This window comes from Physeter macrocephalus, chromosome 1, assembly GCF_002837175.3.
Source record: "Physeter macrocephalus isolate SW-GA chromosome 1, ASM283717v5, whole genome shotgun sequence".
Lineage (NCBI taxonomy): Eukaryota > Metazoa > Chordata > Mammalia > Artiodactyla > Physeteridae > Physeter > Physeter macrocephalus.
This window is the reverse complement of record NC_041214.2, coordinates 88,913,558-88,936,900: the sequence shown is the minus strand read 5'-3', so window position 1 is coordinate 88,936,900 and position 23,343 is coordinate 88,913,558. Positions and strand designations below refer to the sequence as shown.

The window sequence follows — 23,343 nt, the reverse complement described above, 5'->3', positions numbered from 1 at the left end:
AGCTGCTCTGCGGCATGTGGGATCCTCCCGGACTGGGGCACAAACCCGTGTCCCCTGCATCGGCAGGTGGACTCTCAACCACCGGCACCACCAGGGAAGCCCAAAATCATTCTTTATCAAACTGAACATGAGGGAAAAATAATAAAGTACACATAACTCAAAGGCTATGGAAAAAGTAGATACTATTCTATTAGCAGCTCATCAACCTGATTCTAATACATATATTAGGTAGGCCTTCTGGTATCTTGGCAAATAGCTTGATTCCACTGGTTCTGAAAAGAGACTGACTACAAGGTTCCAAGATTGATAAATTCAGGATTCCATAATTCTGAGACCAGCCAGAATTTGTAAACCCATACATAGCAACAAGAAGCTGCCTAGGTTAATAAAAGCTCTACGATGCCACAGTAATACAAATTCCTCCAATATATAAATAAAAAGAAAATACTGAGACTTGTTATTAGAAAAGACCGCTTACAAAAAACTTCAATAAGCTTCAGACATTTTAAAATTTTCCCAAAATATTCTCAGAAAGAAATAATACTATTTTTACCTTTCCTACCCATTCATGATTGAAGTAGAAATCAGAAGCTAGACTTATTAGCCCAGTGCTCTAGGTATCAAAGCTAAAAGGGTTCTAAAAGAAGTCCAGGGATTCTGGTTAAGAATCCGCCTGCCAATGCAGGGGACATGGGTTTGAGCCCTGGTCTGGGAAGATCCCACAAAGATGCCGCAAAGCAACTAAGCCCGTGCACCACAACTACTGAGCCTATGCTTTAGAGCCCGCAAGCCGCAACTACTGAAGGCCGCATGCCTAGAGCCCATGCTTCCACAACAAGAGATTGCACCGCAATGAAGAGTAGCCCCTGCTTGCTGCAACTAGAGAAAGCCCATGTGCAGCAACAAAGACCCAACGCAGCCAAAAAAAAAAAAAAAAAAGTCGAAAGGATAGGAAGATTGAGTCTGAGCCAGAAGGGAATAGCAATCTATAATATTTCTCTCAGAAAATATGTATGTTGAAAGACAGCAGTTTACTTTCACTAAAAAAAAAATGAAGAAGAAAAAAAGGAAAAGAAGCAATAAGGATGTTACAGAAAGACCCACAAGGGAATCAGGAGCATTATGATTATTAATTTTTACTCTGCCACAAGCTATTTTTTATGACTGAAGTATCAACTCACTTCTTTTGTAGAAAGCTTTATAAAAGCACCTTCTGTGAGACATATCTATCTCTTAAGCATTTAAGATTCAATAAATAGAAACAAAGTTTAAATAGAGGTCTAGTATCTAGACTCTAAATTTAATATATTTGTGAATTCTTATATGTGACCTTTTATATTCATAATCCACCTGAATAAAAAAAAGTGACCCAACATGTGGTCCAATTAGACTTTATGTGTACAGTCAGTTGTCCCTCAGTAACCGCAAGGGATTGGCTCTGAGGATACCAAAATCCATGGATGCTCGAGTGTCATACAAAATGATGCATAATTTGCGTATAACCTACATACATCCTCCTGCATGCTTTCAACCATCTCTAGATTACTTATAATACCTGATACAACGTAAACATTATGTAAATAATTGTCACACACAGCAAATTCAAATTTTCCTTTTTAGAGATTTCTGGAAAAAAATTTTTTTTTATATTTTATTTCTTTTTTTTGGCCATGCTGCATGGCTTGTGGGATCTCAGTTCCCCGACCAGGGATCGAACCCACGCCCTTGGCAGTGAAAGTGCAGAGTCCTAACCACTGGACCACCATGGAATTCCCAGGAAATTTTTTTAAAAAATATTTTTGATTCATAGTTGGTTGAATCCACAGATGCAGAACCAACAAAAACAGAAGGCCAACTGTATTTATTTTTTGTTTATGATGTACATCTTTGTTAATAAACCTACATGGAATTACACTCCCAAATCTCAATGGACATAATTGTACTTGACCATTTCAGAAATAGGAATCATGGGTTCTGGAGTTAAGGTAGACTGGTTTCAAATTCTACTTCAGCTATGGAACCTTTGGAACCTTTGGCAAATTACTTAACCTATCTTGAGTGCTAGTTTCCTCAGCTGTAATATGATGATAACAATTCATAATGTTATTGTGATGATTAAATAAGAAAAGTCTTATTCCCATGCCCGGAACAAAAGCACTCAAGAATAACAAGAAGTGGTAGGTGAAGGTTAAGCTTCTTAGAAAATATAAAGAATAGCTCACTTTAGAGTGGGAGCTAGGTTCTAAAGATAGCCTATAAGGTAAAAAAATAAACCTGACCTTTGTACTGCCCATTTCCTATAGGCACTAACCAAAAATCAGAATATTGATGCTATTAACAAGATTTAATTAAAAAAATTCAAATCCTTTATTAAATTATGTCTCAAAAGTTTAGGGCTTCCCTGGTGGCGCAGTGGTTGAGAGTCCGCCTGCCGATGCAGGGGACACAGGTTCGTGCCCCGGTCCGGGAAGATCCCACATGCCGCGGAGCGGCTGGGCCCGTGAGCCATGGCCGCTGAGCCTGCGCGTCCGGAGCCTGTGCTCCGCAACGGAAGAGGCCACAACAGTGAGAGGCCCGCGGACCGCCAAAAAAAAAGTTCAATAACATAGAAATCACTTAACATTGATTAGAACCTGATTAGACTTTGATTAGACTTGCACTTTCAGTTCTTTCCTAATTCTGTGTTGAAGCACTTGAGAGCTCATCAATCAGTAAAACTTCATTATCAGTACTTGAAAATAACTCAAAAACACAAGAGTATGTGTACACACACACACACACTCACACACACAAATATATATACACACACACATATATATAAAACAATAAAAAAATGAAATATTAACTTACAAGTTCTGTTAAATGTCTGAGATGTCCAATTTCTTCTGGAAGTGAGACCAATTTGTTATTACTAGCAATTAAGACTTTCAATGGTAAATCACACAAGTGTACTGGCAATGTTGACAGCTGGTTTCGACTAAATGAGTTAAGTAGAAAAAGAGAAAAGTCAGAGCCCACCACTCAAGGAAAAAAACTGCCGTCTTTCTCATTCTATACTTAGTATACTAACAAAGGTAAGTCTTGCAAGGAACAAACAGGATATTAGATTTGAGTTCGAGTCTTCATTTCCTCACTTGTCAGCTTTGTGTTTTTAGGCACAGCATTTAATTTATCTGCATCTTACACAGATTCCTCATCTGTAAATCACAGGGCTTACAGGACTCTTGCACCATAAAACTCCTTTGTAAATAATGATGTGCCATATAAACAAAACATATTATTATTTTATTAAACTTACATTTATACAGGAAAAAATGATTTTAAAATAGGGTAGATAACTAACATCCTCTCCTCTTCCTTCCAAAGAGTTATATACAAAGTGTTTGTAATTTACTTCCCTCATCATTACATTATTATAACCAAATGTACATAAACGACCCAAATATAATTCTATGAGAAATAAGGGACAGATTGTGATTTCAAATATATCATATTAACTGAAGGATAGGTAAGGAATTTTTATTTATACAAAAATATACAAATCAGAACTGAAAGTAAAAAACACATCTATCATTAGGATAAAAATAAGTTAAAATTTTACTTATGCAGATTTAACATCTTAATCCTTAGTAACAATTGCTCCCCTTTTCAAGATCTTTGATGGGGCTTCCCTGGTGGCGCAGTGGTTGAGAGTCTGCCTGCCGATGCTGGGGACACGAGTTCGTGCCCCGGTCTGGGAAGATCCCACATGCCGCGGAGCGGCTGGGCCCGTGGGCCGTGACCGCTGGGCCTGCGCGTCCGGAGCCTGTGCTCCGCGACAGGAGAGGCCACAACAGTGAGAGGCCCGCGTACCGGAAAAAAAAAAAAAAAAAGATCTTTGATGATTTTACTAACACAGATCATAAGCCTTTAAAACTTTTAAAATCTAATAATTAGACATTCACATACAAAACTGTCTACTAGTGCTACTTTGATCATGGGAAAAAACTGAAAGAATAAATATCCGAGAGGAAAAATGAGTTTTAGAAATATATAAACTGTACATTAAAATGATTACATACAAAAATATTTCCAAAGGATATTTCATGAGAAGGGGAAAAACTCACTTAAAAATTTGACTAAAAGCCTACAAAAAAGTAAAAGTTCACCTATAATTATATAACTCAGACACAACATTTTGATGAATTTCCTTTACTTTTCTACATTTGTTTATTTTCTCCAGTCAACATTTATAACTTTTATAATGAAATTAAATAACAAAAGAATTCTTGTAAGATGTGAAAAAATGGAGTAGATGAGTTGAATAAATGCATTTATATATTCAGAACTTAGTACACAAAAATACGTAATCACAAAAACCAAACAAAGTAATTTCAGATGTACTATTCTCATTTGATGAAGCTTATTTGAAAATGTAATTGGAAAACCACTGCTACAAGACTGCTCCAAGTCTATTAGGCTAATGGCTCTTAGAGTTTGTTAATTATTACAAAGACAAAGACAAAGGGAGAAACTAGAGGGATATAGAAAATACTGCTAATTTAGTCTAAGAATATGTCGAGATATTGCTGATATAAACAGACAATGTAAATTTTTTTAAATTATTATTTTTATTTTTTGGCTGCGTGGCATGCGGGATCTTAGTTTCCCGACCAGGGATCAAACCCGTGCCCTCTGCAGTGGAAGCATGGAGTCCTAACCACTGGACCGCCAGGGAATTCTCCAGATAATGTAAATTTTAATGAAAGGGAAGAGGAAAATTGAAAAGATCACACAAAACTAAAAATTAAAAAAAAAAATCCTTACCTAATATTTAAGAACGTTAGAGCTTGCAAGTTTAGAATTGCCTCTGGTATATACCGAATACAATTTTGGTATAAATTGAGATTCTCAAGAGAAACGAAGTGACATGCTTCTATGGGAATTTCTGAGAGGCGATTTCGTGACAGATCTGAAAGAAAAAATAAATTAAGTTTAAAATCAATTCTTGGAACTTATTTTACTGAAATTTTAAATAAAAAAGCAGGTTTCATAATTGTTTGAATTTCCTAGAGCTCCTATTGTGGAGACTGGTCCAGATTAAATATTCAAATATTAAATGATTGAATAAACCATTTTAACATATGCCTCTATACCTGTTGCTGGGAAATGCTGATTCCTTTTGAGTCTCTACATATACTAAAAAATAAAACCATTATTCTTTGCAAGTAACAAATTCCAAGGAACACCAGCTTAAAAGTTACATCACAGATCATGCTAAGTACCAAATATCCTAGAAAACAACTGGATCCCTAAAATCCACCTTCCCAAAAGCTCAGACAACATTCTGAGGTTTTCAGAAAAGCTAAGCAAAATGAAACAAAAAAAATATTGTCCCTTTCTTTACCAGTCAAAAAGTATCACTGTCATGTCAAAAGGACTCAGGAACCATCTTTGCTCCCACCGGCCAAAGATGAGATAATCTGAGCTTCAATAAAGATAATAATTGCAGCGAATTGAAATCTATCACATATTACTGAATTTATCCTCCCCCAAAGATGATAAAGAACCAATTCATTATCTTGTAAGCTGATAAAGGGGGGGGAAGAAAGCAAACATTCACCTTGCCTTCCCTATGTGAACTGTATCACTGAGTAACCAAGTAGATAAAGGGAAGCATCTTTATATGTGTTCTAGCTATAAATGAAAAATAATGATAGAATATAGCATTTTGCAACTCTCAATGAATTAATGGATCCAGTATTGAGTATTAATGGCTGTTATCTTTACAAAAAGATAATCAGAAAGTATATGCCCCCCATTAGAAGAACAGAACATCATTTATGGTCTTGCCAAAGGGACAGAACCTGAGTCAAATCAAGCTTTTCCATCAGCTGCAAAGTTTCAGAAAATGAAGAGGACAAAGAAGTATTCTGAAATACAGTCACTCTATCATTAACCATTTAGATTTAATTAAATACACTGTGAGATTCACTTGCTCACTACTGTTTTCTCTCTTCTTCTGCCCCTTAAATTCTCTGTTGAGAATCCTTTAACTTTCCCTAGATGGAGGATCTGAATTCCTGCACATCTGCAGGTACCTTGCTTTCACCATAACAAGTGAATGATATTTCAGCTAGGTATAGACAATTCTTTTCTTGGTAATCTGTAGATGTTATTTTACTACATTCTAGTTTCCAGTGTCACAATGAGTAGTCCAGCACATATCTGATTATTTTTCCTTTGTAAGCAGCTTGTTCTTTGTCTCCCTCCACCCTTAAATTAACACTCTGGTCCAGAACTCAGTTGGTTCTTTCAATCCTTCTTTAAACCAGAGAAATTCTCCTCTATTATACCTTTAGTTGTTGCATCTCCTCCATTTGCTCCTTCTCCTTCTTTATATTTTTTTTCTGTTTTGATATACTCTTCCACTTAATGTTCCAAACCATGAATCTGAGTCTCAACAGTAATCATTCTCTCCCTAAATTAATAAAAAGAAAAGTTTTTCCCCTCACTTTTTAATTCTTTCATACTATGATTAAAAGCATGTCACCCTGTTTCTCTTGAGAATCTCAGGATAATTTAGTTTTTGTTTTTTGGTTTTTTTAAATTGAAGTATAGTTGATTTACAATGTTGTGTTAGTTTCTGGTGAATAGAAAAGTGATTCATAAAACTTGATATATATATATCCTTTTTCAGATTATTTTCCATTAGAGTTTGTTACAGGATATTGAATATAGTTCCCTGTGCTATATAGTAAGACCTTGCTGTTAGAGATATAGTAGTTCGTTATCTGCTAATCTCAAACTCCTAATTTATCCCTTCCCTCCCCTTTCTCCTTTGGTAACCATAAGCTTGTTTTCTACGTCTGTGAGTCTGTTTCTGTTTTGTAAGTAAGTTCATTTGTATCATTTTTTTAGATTCCACATATAAATGATATCATATGATATTTGTCTTTCTCTGTCTTACTTCACTTAGTATGATAATCTCTAGGTCCAGCCATGTTGCTGCAAATGGCATTATTTCATTCTTTTTTACGGCTAAGTAATATTCCACCGTGTGTGTATGTATGTATGTGTGTGTGTACATACACACGCACATACATACACACACACCACATCTTTATCCATTAATCTGTCAATAGACATTTATGTTGCTTCCATGTCTTGGCTATTATAAATAGTGTTGCTATGCACACTGGAGTGCGTGCATGCATCTTTTCGAATTAGAGTTTTCTCCAGATATATGCCCAGGCGTGGGATTACTGGAACATGCTGTTTTGTTTTACTTGTTAAACTTGTCATCTATGTCTTCAAATAGTTCTATTTCATTGAAGTCACTTCTTCTAGATGTAATCCTTGTTCATCCTCTCTGGCTGCTGGAGTTCCTTTAAATGAATTATCTTCCTTTGCCAATTCATAGCTTGCCTCATCTTTGGAGCTCAGATCAAGCTGCTAGAGTACCGTGTATGGCATTCAGAATCAAAATAGTGGAAGCAAGCTCCATGATGCACTGGAACTAAGCTTCCCCTTTGGGGCACAGTTCTTCCTGAGAACTCAAAAGTTTTGATAACTGCCATAGGTTTTTGCCTCTTATTTTCATTTGGATCCCAGTATATCCCCCAGACTCACATATTCCCTACAGGTCCCACCAGCCTGTAAGCCTCCAAGTTGCTTCACTCTGAAGTAGTAGTTAGTAACTGAAGTTGGGAAAGACCACCATCTTACCAAAATGCCTCCCCATATTGTATTGATTAGGAAAAAGTTAAAGCCCAGGTAACAGAGGGCATCAAATATTTACAAATAAAAATTTCCTACAGAATCACATGGCAAATAACTTATTAAATACAAAATACAACAAAAATTATTTTATAAATTCCTATTTAAATTTTGTTAGTATGATTTTAAAAATGGAAGAAATGAAAGAAATTAATTTCAATTACAAACTGCTCCTTAGGGACTTCCCTGGTGGTGCAGTGGTTAAGAATCTGCCCGCCAATGCAGGGGACACGGGTTTGATCTCTGGTCCGGAAAGATTCCACATACCGAGGAGCAACTAAGCCTGTGCGCCACAACCTCTAAGCCTGTGTGCCACAACTACTGAGGCTGTTCACCACAACTACTGAGCCTGTGGTGCCACAACTACTGAAGCCCAGGCACCTAGAGCCTGTGCTCCACAACAAGAGAAGCCACCGCAATGAGAAGCCTATGCACCACAATGAAGAGTAGCCCCCACTCGCCGCAACTAGAGAAAGCCCGCGCACAGCAACGAACATCCAATGAGGCCAAAAATAAATAATAAAATAAATAAATTTATTTTTAAAAAAGTGTCAGCAGAACTTCATTCTTTCTGGAGCTCCTAGGAGAAAATCTGTCTTCTTCTTTTTCCCAGCTTCTAGAGTCTGTCCACATTCTTTGGCTCATAGCCCCATTCCTCCATCTTCAAGTCAGCAATATCAGGTGGAGTCCTTCTGATGCTGCCATCTCTGCGGGTGTCCCTCTTCTGCCTCCTTCTTCCACTTTTAAGGATCCTGTGACTTTGCCCACCTCCCCCTGCTCCCAAATAATCAATGATAATCTTCCTATTTGAAGAACAGCTGATGAACAACCTTAATTCCCCTTTGCCATGTAGTGTAACATATTCATAGGTTATAGAGATTAGGATGTAGACTAATCCCTACATCCCTACATCCTAATGTGGGGGGAGGGGCATAATTCTCCCTAGCACACCTCTCAACTTTCTAAAAGTAGAAGCATACTTTTATGTGTTTTCTTTTGTGACCTTCGCTCAACATTTGAGATTCATTCATGTAGTTGCATACAGCAGTAGTTCCTTCATTTTCATTGTCTTCATACTATTCTACTATATGAACGTGCTACAATTTATTTACTCATTCTACTACTGATGAACATTTCGATTACACACTGAACTAGGAGAGAAAATGCTGTGTAATAAGATTTATGTATCAACTTTAAAAGAGCATGCCAAACTGTTTTCCAAAGAGGTTGTACCAATTTACACATCTATCAGCAATGTACAAAGAGTTCTTGTGGCTTCATATCCCTGCTAATACTTGTTATTGAGATGTTTTACTGTTTATTATGTTTTAAAGATTTTTATACAGTGGCATTTCATTGTGATTTTAATTTTCATTTCCCTGATTATTAATGAAGTACAACAGCTTTTCATATGTTTATTGGCCATCTAGATTTCCCTTTTTGTAAAGTACCAGCTCAAGTCTTTTGGTTTGTTGGACATCTTTATAAATTCTGAATATGAGACTGTTATCAGTTATATGTGTTGCAAATATGTTCTCCCACTCTGTAGTTTGAAGTTTCACAGTCTTTGTGGTGTCTTCTGATCAAAGTCTTTAATCTTAATAGAGTAAAATGTTTTATTAATCCTTTCCTTTATGGTTAGTGGTATTTGCAGTTTTAAAAGAAATCCTTCCCTACTCCAAGGTCACAAAGATATTCTTTTCTAAAGGTTTTAGAGTCTGACATTTAATCTACCAGGAATTTATTTTCTAGTATGATGTGAGGTAGGAGGCCAATTTCATATTTTCTTACAGGGATACCCATTTATCCCAGTGACAGTTATTGAAAAGACCATCACCTCCCCCCACAACTATTTCCCTATAACATCTGTCATATATCAGGTGTCTACATTTGTATGGGCCTGTTTGGGGGCTTCTCTAATCTGTTCCATTGCACTACTTATATATTCTTATGTCAATATTACACAATCTTAATTACTATAGCTTACAATGATTCCTGAAATCTAGTAGAGTGATGTATTCCTACATTACTTCTAGTAGGAGAGGTATTCCTTCCTCTTTGTAGTTCCTTCAAGTGTGTCTTGGCTTTCTAGGTCCTTTGCATTTCCTTGTAAGTTTTAGAATGAGCCTGTTATATCTCATAGAAACACTTGTTCGAACTTTTACTGAGATTGCACTGAATCAAACATCAATTTTGGAAAAAAATGACATCTTTACTTGATTTATTCACAGGTCTTTATTATTTTATAAATGATATATATTTTTCAAGTTTTATTTTCTGTTAGTTACTCATAGAAATAAAATTGATTTCAATATATTGATTTTGTACCTGGCAACTTTGATAAATCTTTTTATTAGTCTATAAAATTTATCTGTAGATTCATTTGGATAGCTCCAAATCCACAATTACTTAGTTCTGTGAATAATGAAAGCTTGTTTCTTCCTTTCTGATATGTACATACATATCTACCTACCTACCTACCTATCTATCTGTCTATCTACCATCTAATTCCCTTACAGTGCTGGCTAGGACCTCTAGTATAATGTTGAATAAGAGCAGTAATTGAAGGTATTCTTGTCTTGTTCCCAGTTTCAAAGGTTTTCTGTAGATATTCTTTATCAGATTAAGGAAATTCCTTTCTATTCCTAGTTTGCTATGAGTTTTTTATCAGTAACAAATGTCATATTTATCAATCTCTTTTTCTCCATCTATTGAGATGATCATAGGATTTTAATCTTTTACTATATTAATATTGAATTAACTGTACTCTTTATTCCACTATTCTTTATTCCATTAGTGTAGAACTGATTTTTTTCCTTATTAAAACTTTATTCTATCAGTATGATATTAAATTTACTTTCTAATGTTAAATCTTGTATTCCTGGGATAAAATAAATTTAGTCATGATGTATTATCCTTTACATTAGCTAGACTGAGTTCGTTAACATTTGGTTCAAGATTTTTGCATATATGATCATGAATGAGTTTGGACCATTTTCTTTTCTCATACTAACTTTGAGGGTTTAATATCAAGGTTGTATTAGTCTCACAAAATTTAATTTGGGGGCATTTCCTCGTTTTCTATTTATACAGCTTTCAAATGATTTCATTTTAAAAGCTTCTTAGAATTCACTGGTGAAGCCACCTGGGCCTACGTTTTCCCTGAAGGAAGATTTTTCACTATTGACTGAATTTCTTTAATATTAATAAGACTATTAAAGTTTTATATATATCTTCTTGAACCAGTTTTCAGTTATTACAGTCTAGGAGTTTGCTATTTTCATCAGAATTTTCCATTTATTAGCATAAAGTTGTTCATAATATCCTCTTTATTTTTTTAATGTTTACAGCATCTGTGGGGATGTCTCTATTTTCATTTCTGACTTTGGTTTTTGTACCTTATTTCTTTCTTGAGCAATCTCATCAGAGATTTGAAAATATCATTAGTGTTTTCAAGTATCCATTCTGGCTTTGTTAACCCTATTCATTGTACAGTTTTTATTTTGTTAATTTCTGTTCTTACCTTTATCATCTTCCTTTTACTGGGGGGAGGGGTTGTGCTATTCTTTTCCTAATTTATAGAGATGGAGGCTTAGCTCAATAATTTTTAGACTTATTTCTTTCCAAATATATGCACTTAAAGCTTTTATAAAATTCCCTCTAAGTGCTGCCTTAGCTGTATCTCATGAGCCTTTATACATACATTTTTAATTAGAATATTCAATTAGAAAATATTTCCTAATTTCCATTATGATTTCACCTCATTCTGTTAGAAATGAATTCCTTAATTTCCGAACATATAATGATAGTCTAATTATTTTTGTTAATGATTTCTAACAACTGTATATGGTAAAAGAACACGCTTTATGTGATTTCAATCCTCTCATGTCTGTTTAGATTTTCTTTACGGTCCAGCACATGGTCCATTTTTATACATATTCTATGTGAGTCTGACAAGAATATTTATTCTACATTGGCATAATGTTCTAGTTATGTCTACTAGGTCACATTTGATTAACTGCATTGTTCAAGGCTCGTCCTTACTGATTTTTTTTGGTCAGTTTTTTCTATCAACTGCTGAGAGAGAGGGGTATATTAGTCTTTCAATTTTATTACTATTTGTCTATTTCTCTCTTTAATTCTTTAACCTTTTCTTTATGTATTTTGGACTTTTGTTATTAGGTATCTACAAAATTTTAAATTATTATTATTATTATCAATTTTTTTTGGGCCATGCCATGTGGCATGTGGGATCCCCAACCAGGGATCAAATCCGTGCCCCCTGCAGTGGAAGCATGGAGTCTTAACCACTGTACCTCCAGGGAAGTCCCCAAAATTTTAAATTATCACCTTCTTGATAAATCAAACTTTTTATAATTCTTAAGTTACTTCTTCCATTCCTAGTACTGTAATTTGCTTTGAAATCTCTTCTTTTGGTTGGTTTGGTGGACTTACTTTAATGTGACTCCCATGATCCCTATTTACACCCTTGTTTAATACCCCCTCCTCCACTTGAGTGTAGGTGGGACTTCAAAAGTAACTAACTTGCTCCGAACCAATAGAATACTGCAAAGATGATGTGATGTCATTTCCGTGGTTACGACTGTCTATCTGATCTGTCCTATCTCTGCTGCCAAATTTGAAGAAGTAAGCTGCTGTGAATTCTATAGTTGCAAGGAAATAAATTCTGCCAACAACCTGAGGGAGATTGGAAGCAGATCCTTCCCCCGTCACACCTCAAGATGAGAACTCAGGCCTGATCAACACCTTGACTGAAGCCTTGCAGCAGACCAGTCTAAACTGTGCCTAGACTCCTCATCCAAAGAAACCATGAAGTTCCTTAAGCTGCTAAGTTTGTGTAACTTGTTATATAGCATAGAAAACTAACACAGTCCATATTTCTACAGAGTACCTTTTCCTATTCTTTAATTTCGACCTTTCTGGATCATTACACTTTGAACATGTTTCTTATAAACAGCACATAGGTAGATTTTGCTTTCTTTTTATTGTTTGACAATCTTAATCTTTTAACTGAAGCACTCTATATTTAACATAATTACCCAATATATTTGGACTTTTTAAAAGGTCATGTTATTTATGACAGATGTAGTTCATTGCCCTTTGATTATCTATGCTCTTTCCTTTCTTCTTACTATCCGAATCTCAATTGTGTTGAAAACAGCAAAGGGCTCAGCTAGACCACTGACTGATATTTCCAATTTTATTAATCATTAAAGTTCAAACAAAGGAAATAAAGACTGAAATAAAATTTAACCATATTTGTCCTGGTAACTAAATTGATGTAGGAAATTCTCATTTATAGCCAGTGTCCTGAGTTTGTATGTAAACTGAATGTTTTGAAACTACCTCATGTTTTTCCATAGAGGGAAAAAAGACTTCTTAGCTGTTGAGGGTTAACTTCACACACAATGCCAATGCCAATGTTATATATTTGCAAATATATTCCTTTTCCAGTATTTCCTATCTCAGTACATGTGCTTTTGTCTATCCAGTTGCTTAAGTCAGGATGCTGGAAGCATCCTGACACCTTTCTTTTTTTCCCCTAATCTAATCCTATCAACAAACACTGTCAGTTTCTTGGTCCAGATATATCTTGGGGCTCTCCATTTCTCTTCATCTCTTTGTCACTGCCTCTTAGAATTGTTCTAAGAATCAAATCAAACAATGCATGGAAAATTACTTCATAAACTGTAAAATGCAAAGAGGCACATACGCATAAAGCCAGCTTCAAAAGCCTGACAGCCATACAGCAAAAACAAATAACACCCATCCCCCTAATTTCAGGGTATTGTACTCTGCAGTAAAATATCACAGAGTACAATACAATAATTTATGATCTTTGGTCACCAAAAAGAATATTGCTTTCAGTATACTCTATTTTTAAAAGGCAAAAAAGGTAGAAAACATTTATTTAAAGATTTACATTAAAATGTTTAAAATAGTTTCCTTATCTTTCAGTGAGGTTAAATAAGCAGAGAGGTTACTGTATCTTTGTGTCACTAGAGTAAACTTGCTTTCACACATACAGATAAGACTAGTTATTGCCACACAAGCCCCCTAAATTTCCATCTCTGTGTCAGTGTAGTCAGTTGTAGGCTGTTTTCCAGATTGCAAGCTCTATTGAGATTTTCCAAGTATTGTAAACACCCACAAACTGGATAATAAGCAACTATGCAATTAAGCTATTAAGTTACTTCTATGTATCATATCCTGAATGTGGCCTTGGTCTTGCACCAGCCATTATCTTTTCTGCTAATGCTAGTAATATGAGCCAACAACTATACCACTCTGGCATAGCCCTTGGATGTATTACTTAGTTGAGCAAAGCAGAAAAAGCCTATTTTGGCCTGATAAAAATATGAGAAAAATTTTCGCTAAAAAATGGACCATGGAAGTTTCAATTAACTAAAAGAAATATTTCAATGGAAAAAGTTTTAAGACATTTTGTTTGCAATCAAATGCCTGATTATTTTCCTAATTTACAAAAAAGTTACCCTCAAAGTTAAACTCATCTCAGATCTACTTCAAGTTTAAAAATAATATGTTAAAGAGAAAAGTCTAAAAAAATAGTAAAAAGAATCTTTAACATTAATGGGGGGGGTGGACAAGAATGATCACTCTAGAGTCACATAGCAAATATTCACTGAGTAGGGACTATGTCTGTTTTGTTCAACTCTGTATAGTTGGCACGTAGTAGTGCCATAGTACATAGCATATAGTAGGTACTCAATAAAATATTTATTTTAAAAAAAGACCAAATGAATGAAACAAAAACTTCAGAATCAGAAATGAGTAAGAATCCTGTCCTCCATCTTACAGAGCTTCATCTATGGTAAGACTAATAACATAATTAATATACTGATAAAGGACCAAATCACAATTTTACCTTTACGATTTTTTTAAAATACTACATAACCTGGATTGAAAATAATTTATTTCCAAAAAAATAAGTGTTAGATAAAATGAATCAAATCCAACTCTTGAGGGAAAAACTATTATGTGTATCAAACCACAGATAAGCGTTAATAATTTTAAAAAAGCTGAGATAGGTTACAACCATAAGAAAGAGTGGTTAAGGTATATAAAAAATGACACTGGGGGGCTTCCCTGGTGGCGCAATGGTTACGAATCTGCCTGCCAATGCAGGGGACACGGGTTTGAGCCCTGGTCTGGGAAGATCCCACATGCCGCGGAGCAACTATGCCCATGCACCACAACTACTGAGCCTGCGCTCTAGAGCCCGTGCTCTGCAACAGGAGGGGCCGCCGCAACAAGAAGCCTGTGCACCGCAACAAAGAATAGCCCTCACTCACCACAACTAGAGAAAGCCCGTGCGCAGCAACAAAGACCCAACGCAGACAAAAATCAAATAAATAAATTTATTAAATACAAAAATGACATTGAAACTTTTTTCCATTTTGAAGTACAAAATGTTTTTAATTTATACCTTCCTATTTTAAAAAATAGATGTACATTGATTTATTGACCAGTTTGCTGCATAGACTCATGGATTTTCATTTTTTTCAATGTTATAATCCATTATGACCCAGACCTGATTAGGAGATCTCCCCTTTAAACTAGCTCCTGTATCTTTTTTTTTTTTTTTTTTTTTTTTTGCGGTACGCGGGCCTCTCACTGCTGTGGCCTCTCCCTTTGCGGAGCACACTCCGGACGCGCAGGCGCAGCGGCCATGGCTCACGGGCCCAGCCGCTCCGCGGCATGTGGGATCCTCCTGGACCGGGGCACGAACCCGTGTCCCCTGCATCGGCAGGCGGGAGAGGCCACAGCAGAGGAAGGCCCGCATACCACAAAAAAAAAAAAAAAAAAAACAAAGTGAATCAGTTATACATATACATATGTTCCCATATCTCTTCCCTCTTGCATCTCCTATATCTTTTTGATATGCTATCTTCATATTTTTTTCACATTTCCTTATATTCCTTTTTAAAAAAAAATTCTATTTATTTATTTTTTGGCTGCGTTGGGTCTTTGGTGTTGTGCATGGGCTTTCTCTAGTTGTGGTGAGTGGGGGCTACTCTTCATTGCGGTTTACGGGCTTCTCATTGCAGTGGCTTTTCTTTGTTGCAGAGCATGGGCTCTAGGCATGTGGGCTTCAGTAGTTGTGGCATGTGGGCTCAGTAGTTGTGGCACACGGGCTCTAGAGCACAGGCTCAGTAGTTGCGGTACATGGGCTTAGTGGCCCCGCGGCACATGGGATCTTCCCGGACCAGGGCTCGAACCTGTGTCCCCTGCATTGGCAGGCAGATTCTTAACCACTGAGACACCAGGGAAGTCCCTAGCATTTCCTTATACTCTGACACAGCAAGATGTTCCAGGCTTATCTTGAAACTTCTGTGCCCCAGTTCTAGAATGAGCTATTTTTCACCCTTGGGTAACAGCAACGTCTGTGGCATTAGATTTGTGGGGTAGGGGGCAAAAGGGAAAACCACCAATCCCAAGGGAAGTTTCAGAATTAATGACCGTTGGGTTTTTTTGTAAGCCACTAAGCTTTGTAGTGGTCTATTATACAGCAACTGAAAAACAAAACAGAAATTGGTACCTGGAAGTGGTGTGTAACAAAAAAACTAAAACATCTGGCACTGGCTTAAAATGAGGCAGCAGGCAGTGGCCCTAAGGGGCCTCCCAGTGCCTGTTAGTGGAGGCTGGAGGGCAGTGGAAAAAAAAAATGCTATTGAAGGCTGGAGAAAAGGGCACCCTAGTTCTGCTCTGGCAGAACAATTAGAGAAACTATAACCTGCCATATCATGATAGGTACAGAGGTTATCTAAAGGATTTAAATCACCATAAATACATGTAGCTATCTGTAGTGAAACATGTTAGCTGAAGAGGTATATGACAATAAAGATGACTAAGTATTAATCTTAAATCTTGATAAGGGCATATATACATTTACACACATACATACGTGTATATATTCCTGTAATTTTCTAATTAAATTTTTCTCCCCTTAGTTTTACATATCATTCAAATGTATTACATATTTTTCCTTTTCAAATAATGCAGAGAAGACAAAGTCAACCAACTTAAAAGACTCTCTTTGCTCACACAAGAAAGAATGTGAATTTCTGCCTAGAACGGATTCTGGTTTTATATAATATTGGAAAATGAACTCAATTTTAGAGTTTACAAAGACCATCCTTAAAAGTGTTAACCAATTCTCATAATATTTTCTCTCATCTTGAAATATGGCTCATTACATACCCTGCCAATAAAAAAGTTTTCAAAACTATACCCCAAAACTATGCAATTTAGAGAAAAACTATTATCTTAAATGAGACATACGATATAGCCAGACTTTAGCCCTAGCTCTACCATTAAGTACCATCTTAATCTCTAGAACATTTCAGAATCTTCTTCTAACACTTTCACTGAGATGTTTTCAATTATTTTACTTTTCTTTTTCAAGTAAGAAGCATGTTAAAAGGTACTTTTTTCCTAAGTCTATTTCTCCCATTAACTGTTCAATAACTTTATGATTTTATGAATTAGGAGTAGTTGATTCCTACTTTCGGGGGACAAACCTGGAGCCCAAAGACGACAGTAATGTGGCTTCTTAAACTTGAAAAACGTTTTTGGGAAACACTTATTTAACTGATGTGGCATTTTCCTCCCAGCTAACTTTCTGACTTCCTATTTCTGTTTGAGGCTATGAAGGTCACAAGGTCCAGAAAAATAATATAATTATTTTACTAACATGATATTGCTCACTCCTCATAAGCTGGCAAAAAGAAAGAAGAAAAGGAAAAACCCTAATTCTTTATAACACAAAAACTTGTCAATAACTTAAATAATTTTATAAATTAAATCTCTTAAAAGAAAATAATTATAAATATCTAAGTAGTGTTTCTGTGTTTAGTTCAACAAATTCATTCTTTGCTCTTAAGGAAGTCTGCTCAATTTTGCCCCTTCTTTCAGATACAAACTGTTACAATCACCATTAGTGATTCTCCTTAGTGCTGCAGGAGGCACCCTTCTTTTTTTTCAGACCAGTGCCTGACTTTTATAATAAGGTGCCTGAGATCATTTCCTTTGACCCACCAGATCTAATATCCTACTCTCCTCTACCTGTCTATTCTTCTCCCTATTCTCATGTAAGCTATCAGAAGAAATAATGTGGTGACATTTCCATTAAAAGGAACTACCTATTTGAATCACACCCAAAATAAGTTAAATTCATTCAACCAATTAATGCAAATATTTTAAATTTAAACTTAAATAACTGTACTTATTCATTTCTACTGATATATAGTGTTCTTCAGTGTTTCCAGCTCTTATGCATGAGCAGGTTACCTAAAGCACACAGGAAAAAGGGGCCAAAATCTCTCATTTAAAAAAATAGATGTTTTAGCCATTGTGTATTGCTTATTATCATAAATGTAAATATATAGTGAGACATCTTTTAGGGTGTTTGCTCAGCTCACAATGTTCTTAATTTCTCCCTTTCATTCACAGGGGTTGGCTCTCCTTCCCTCCCAGCTTTTCAGAGTCATATATACCAGTAACATTTAACCCTGGGAACCCTCTCAAAGGAAGTAACACTGAACTCCAGGGCTCTCCTCATTCTTGATACCCTGGTAAACTCCTGCCCCTCCTTTAAGAGCCATCTCAAGCATAATCTCATTATACTTCCCTTGACTTGTCTAGGCACTCAAAGTATTTGCCCACTGTGTTTCTATTACTCTAGTGTAGCAATTATCACACAGTAGGGTAATTCTTCATTAGATTTTAAGTTCCTTGAGACCAAGAGCTTTGTGTCTTTAGCATCTAACACAATATCTGACTTATTAAAAGGTCAAGTTTATTTGCTAGAATTAAGTTAATTCAGTGTGCCAACACTGGATATATCATGCTGATCAACTCTCTAATCAGCTATTTTTAAATTAAAAATCAGAAAATTAATTATTTCTTAATAAACAAAGTTTATTTGGTAGATAATTAATTAATCTTCAAAATGTGGGCTCCATGAAGGAAATCATAAGAAAAGATACTTAATAGCAATAGAGGAAATATAGGAGAGATACATACAGACCAGGTCAGATTACACCCACAACACCACCAATCCACTGCAACATGAATTAAAAAAAAATGGGTAGGGCTTCCCTGGTGGCGCAGTGGTTGAGAATCCGCCTGCCAATGCAGGGGACACGGGTTCGAGTCCTGGTCTGGGAATATCCCACATGCCATGGAGCAACTGGGCCCGTGAGCCACAACTACTGAGCCTGCGCGTCTGGAGCCTGTGCTTCGCAACAAGAGAGGCCGCGATAGTGAGAGGCCCACGCACCGTGATGAAGAGTGGCCCCCGCTTGCTGCAACAAGAGAAAGCCCGCATGCAGCAACAAAGACCCAACAAAGCCAAAAATAAATAAAATAAATAAATTTTTAAAAAAATGCCAACAGGCACATGAAAAGATGCTCATCATCGCTAATTATTAGACAAATGCAAATCAGAACTACAATGACGTATCAGCTCACATCAGTCAGAATAGCCATCATCAAAAAGTCTACAAATAATAAACACTGGATAGGGTGTGGAGAAAAGGGAACCCTCCTACACTGTTGGTAGGAATGTAAACTGGTGCCCTCGCACAGAAACGAAGACCCAACACAGCCAAAAATAAATAAATAAATAAAATTTTTAAAAAAATAAAATGGGTAAATCAATGATAGATTAATATCCAGAATGAATATTATACACACACACACACACACACACACACACACACACATATACCTAACACTCAAGAAAAAAAAACAAACAACCCAATTAAAAAATGGGCAAAGGATTTGAATAGACATTTTTCCAGAGAAGATATACAAATGGCTAAAAGGAACATGGAAAAACACTCAACATCACTAATCACTAAGGAAATGCAAATCAAAACCACAATGAGATACCACTTCAAATCAATGAGGATGGCCATTATTATTATTATTTTTAAAATAAATTTTATTAATTCATTTATTTTTTTACTGCGTGGGGTCTTTGTTGCTGCGTGTGGGCTTTCTCTAGTTGCATCGAGCGGGGGCTACTTTTTGTTGCAGTGCGCGGGGTTCTCATTGCGGTGGCTTCTCTTGTTGCAGAGCACGGACTCTAGGCGTGCGGGCTTTGGTACTTGTGGCTCACGGGCTTACTTGCTCCACGGCATATGGGATCTTCCCCAACCAGGGCTTGAACCTGTGTCCCCTGCATTGGCAGGCGGATTCTTAACCACTGTGCCACCAGGGAAGCCCGAGGATGGCCATTATTAAAAACGAAAGCCAGAAAATAACAAGAGTTGGTGAGGATATAGAATAATGGAACCCCTGTGCATTGCTGGTGAGAATGTAAAGTGGTACAATTGCTATAGAAAACAGTGGTTCTTCAAAAAAAATAAACATGAAATTATGTTTATGATCCAACAATTACACTTCTGAGTATACACCCAAAAGAACTGAAAGCAGGGACTTGAACAGGTATTTGTCTACCAATATTACAGCTACGTTATTCACAATAGGCAAAAGGTGGAAACAACCCAATGAACAGTCTAAATGTCCATTAACAGATGAATGGATAAACAAAATGTGGTATATGTATACAACAAAATACTCTTCAGCCTTAAAAAGTAATGAAATTCTGATACATGCTACAACACAGATGAACCTTGAAAACACTGTGTTAAGTGAAACAAGCCAGACACAAAAGGATAAATATTGTATGATTCCACTTATATGAGACACCTAGAATACTCAAATTCAGAGACAGAAAGTAGAATGGTTACCGGGCGTAGAGGGAAGAGGTAATGGAGAGATACTGTTTAATATAGTTTCACTCTGGGATGATGAAAAGGATATGCAGATGGATACAGTGGTGATGGTTGCACAACAATGTGAATCTACTCAATGCCACTGAACAGTATGCTTAAAAATGATTTAAATGGTAAATTTTGTTACATATATTTTATCACAATAAAAAATGTATAGTACTCAAAGTAGAAAATAAATGTAATCTGCCTCTTTTTAGTGATATGTACGTTAAAAATCTTCCTCCAAAATTAAGGACTTTTCTAAAAACCGTATCTTATACCTTGGCAATAAACCAAATAATACAGAAATTAAAGAAACAAAAATTCAAAGTATTCTGGGAACCTCCCTTGTGGTCCAATGGTAAAGAACCCACCTTACAACGCAGGGGGCGCGGGTTCAATCCCTGGTCAGGGAACTAAGGTACCACATGCCATGGGGCAACTAGGCCCGTGTGCTGTTAACTACTGAGCTCGCACACCTCAACTAGAGAGCCTGCATGCCACAAAACTACAGAGCTCATGCGCTCTGGAACCCGCACACCACAACTACAGGGCCCATGAGCCCTGGAGCCTGCACATCATAACTAGAGAGAGAAAACCCGCACGCCACAACTAGAGAGAAGCCCGTGCGCTGCAACAAAAGATACTGCATGCCTCAATGAAGATCCCGTGTGCCACAACTAAGACCCGGAGCAGCCAAAAATAAAGAAAAATAAATAATAAATAAATCTTAAAAAAAAAACCAAAACTACAGAAAGTATTCTGTAATCCCAAATCTCAAAAAGTTAGTTTCATAACTGTGTAACAAAAAATGTAAATTGTTTATTATCTCTTTCCTTCCTAACTCCATTTCTCTTTCCCAGGGAAAAAAAAAAGTGTTTGATATTTCATTCTATTCAGCTTTGTAATTATAACAGTAGAACTTATTTCTTTAAATCTCTAAAGCTAAGCCAGTCCAAACACAAATTAATGTTTTCAACTGCGTGGCATTTATTAAGAAATGCTAGTAGTTAAAAGTTAAAAGTCTAATATTCTTCTAATAACTCCTTCAGGCCATCCCACGCAATGACATTCATCCTTACCAAATAAAGCCCATTATGCAATACCCACATATACAGTACTATCACTTTCTAAGAGAACAGTCACTGTTGTGAATGTCAAAAGGGACTGAGATTATGACAAGTATTCTGTATAACAGATTTTTAACACTAAGCTATACAAACTTCAGAAGAATATTACAGGGATAATATCCTTTAACACAGAAAGAAATGGTAAATACAAATTATTAAAAGTTTCTAAAATACACATTCAATATGAAATAATTCAATAAGAAATAAAAACTAAAATTCTTAAGGAAGGTCAAGTCCCTAAAGAATTATATAAAAGTAATAACTTAAAATATGATTTGGTAACTATTGAACAAACTGCAATGATACTGTTTAGGGTGCTTCCCACAGGCTAACGAATACCAAGGAGAAAGAACATAAACATTTGCCCATTAAATGAAGATACTGTGATTGCTGATAAAAGTTTGTTTCACTTTTTTTTTTTTTTTTTTTTTGTGGTATGCGGGCCTCCCTCTGTTGTGGCCTCTCCCGTTGCGGAGCACAGGCTCCGGACGCGCGGGCCCAGCGGCCATGGCTCACGGGCCCAGCCGCTCCGCGGAACGTGGGATCTTCCCAGACCGGGGTGCGAGCCCGGTTCCCCTGCATCGGCAGGCGGACGCGCAACCACTGCGCCACCAGGGAAGCCCTTGTTACACTTTTTAAACCTCTTTAAATTTGCTCCAAAATTTTAAATCCAAAAAACACTCTATATTTATTTCCTTTATGCTTTCAACCACTATGCCATTGACATGAAAATTCTGTTGAGAGAATGCAATAAAAATCATTTTATTTTAGCTATTAATTATACAACCCAGAAAGGTCAGAAATGAGAATATTAGATCTAATGCTTTTCATTTTAAAGTCATATTACTTATATATGGATATTCTTTTTAAATTGTTTTTTATTTTTTATTAAAGGTAGTAAATTTATAAAATTTTAAATGCCAATCAGTGACTTCTGCTTCCAGGAAGATAAAGCAGATGTACTTTTCCCTATTCCGAAACTAAAAACCCTGGCAATCACATCTAAAACAAACATAAGATTCTAAAGGGTTAAAACAAGACAACTAAGGACTTCAAGACCCAAGGAATGACATGGTGATCAGTTCCCTGGGTTTTCTTTTTGCCTCATATATCCTAGACTTGGAGCTGACATCTCCAAGTTGGCAATCCAGAAACACCAATGGGAAGAGACAAAAACAAACAAACAAACAAAAGCCTGCTTTCTCTATCCAAAGGACCAGGAAAGGGGCCACTTAACAAGACAGAAAACTTTTAGACAGTAACTACTCTACTTCAGCCAAACACCTCACAAAAAATTGTGGCCTCATCCCACCCATGGAACAAAGGCTAACTGGGAGCCTAAACTTCCACCCTTGCAGGACTGTAACTTAACATTTTAGTGGCTCCCCACCAGTCTCCACTGGTGTGGTGTCAGAGGGTTAAGGAAGGAGCCGGGACTTTTATGCCTACTAGAAGGTAATGTGGCCCCACTCCCCATCATGTGGGATCAGTGGAGACATTATGGGGAGCCTGGACTTCCACCTCTAACCAGCAGTAACGAGGAGCCCTCCGCCTTCCTGCTGGCGTGAGGTCAGAGGAGGACTAGGAGAGTCAGGACTCTGACCACTGCCCACCTGTTGGAGAGGCAGAAA

At 36.5% G+C, this 23,343-nt stretch overlaps 1 protein-coding gene across 13 annotated transcripts in view; it reads right to left on the bottom strand.

Moving 5' to 3' along the window:
* Positions 1 to 23,343, bottom strand: part of LRCH3 (leucine rich repeats and calponin homology domain containing 3) — a 126,925-nt gene that overhangs the window by 70,870 nt on the left and 32,712 nt on the right. For all 13 annotated transcript variants that reach the window (XM_024124398.3, XM_028492847.2, XM_024124396.3 and 10 more), the window contains exons 2-3: positions 4,807 to 4,951; positions 2,851 to 2,977 (exon numbers count right to left, since the gene is read on the bottom strand). In XM_024124398.3, coding sequence (XP_023980166.1) covers positions 2,851 to 2,977; positions 4,807 to 4,951 — 272 coding nt within the window. The remainder of the gene's footprint in view (positions 1 to 2,850; positions 2,978 to 4,806; positions 4,952 to 23,343) is intronic.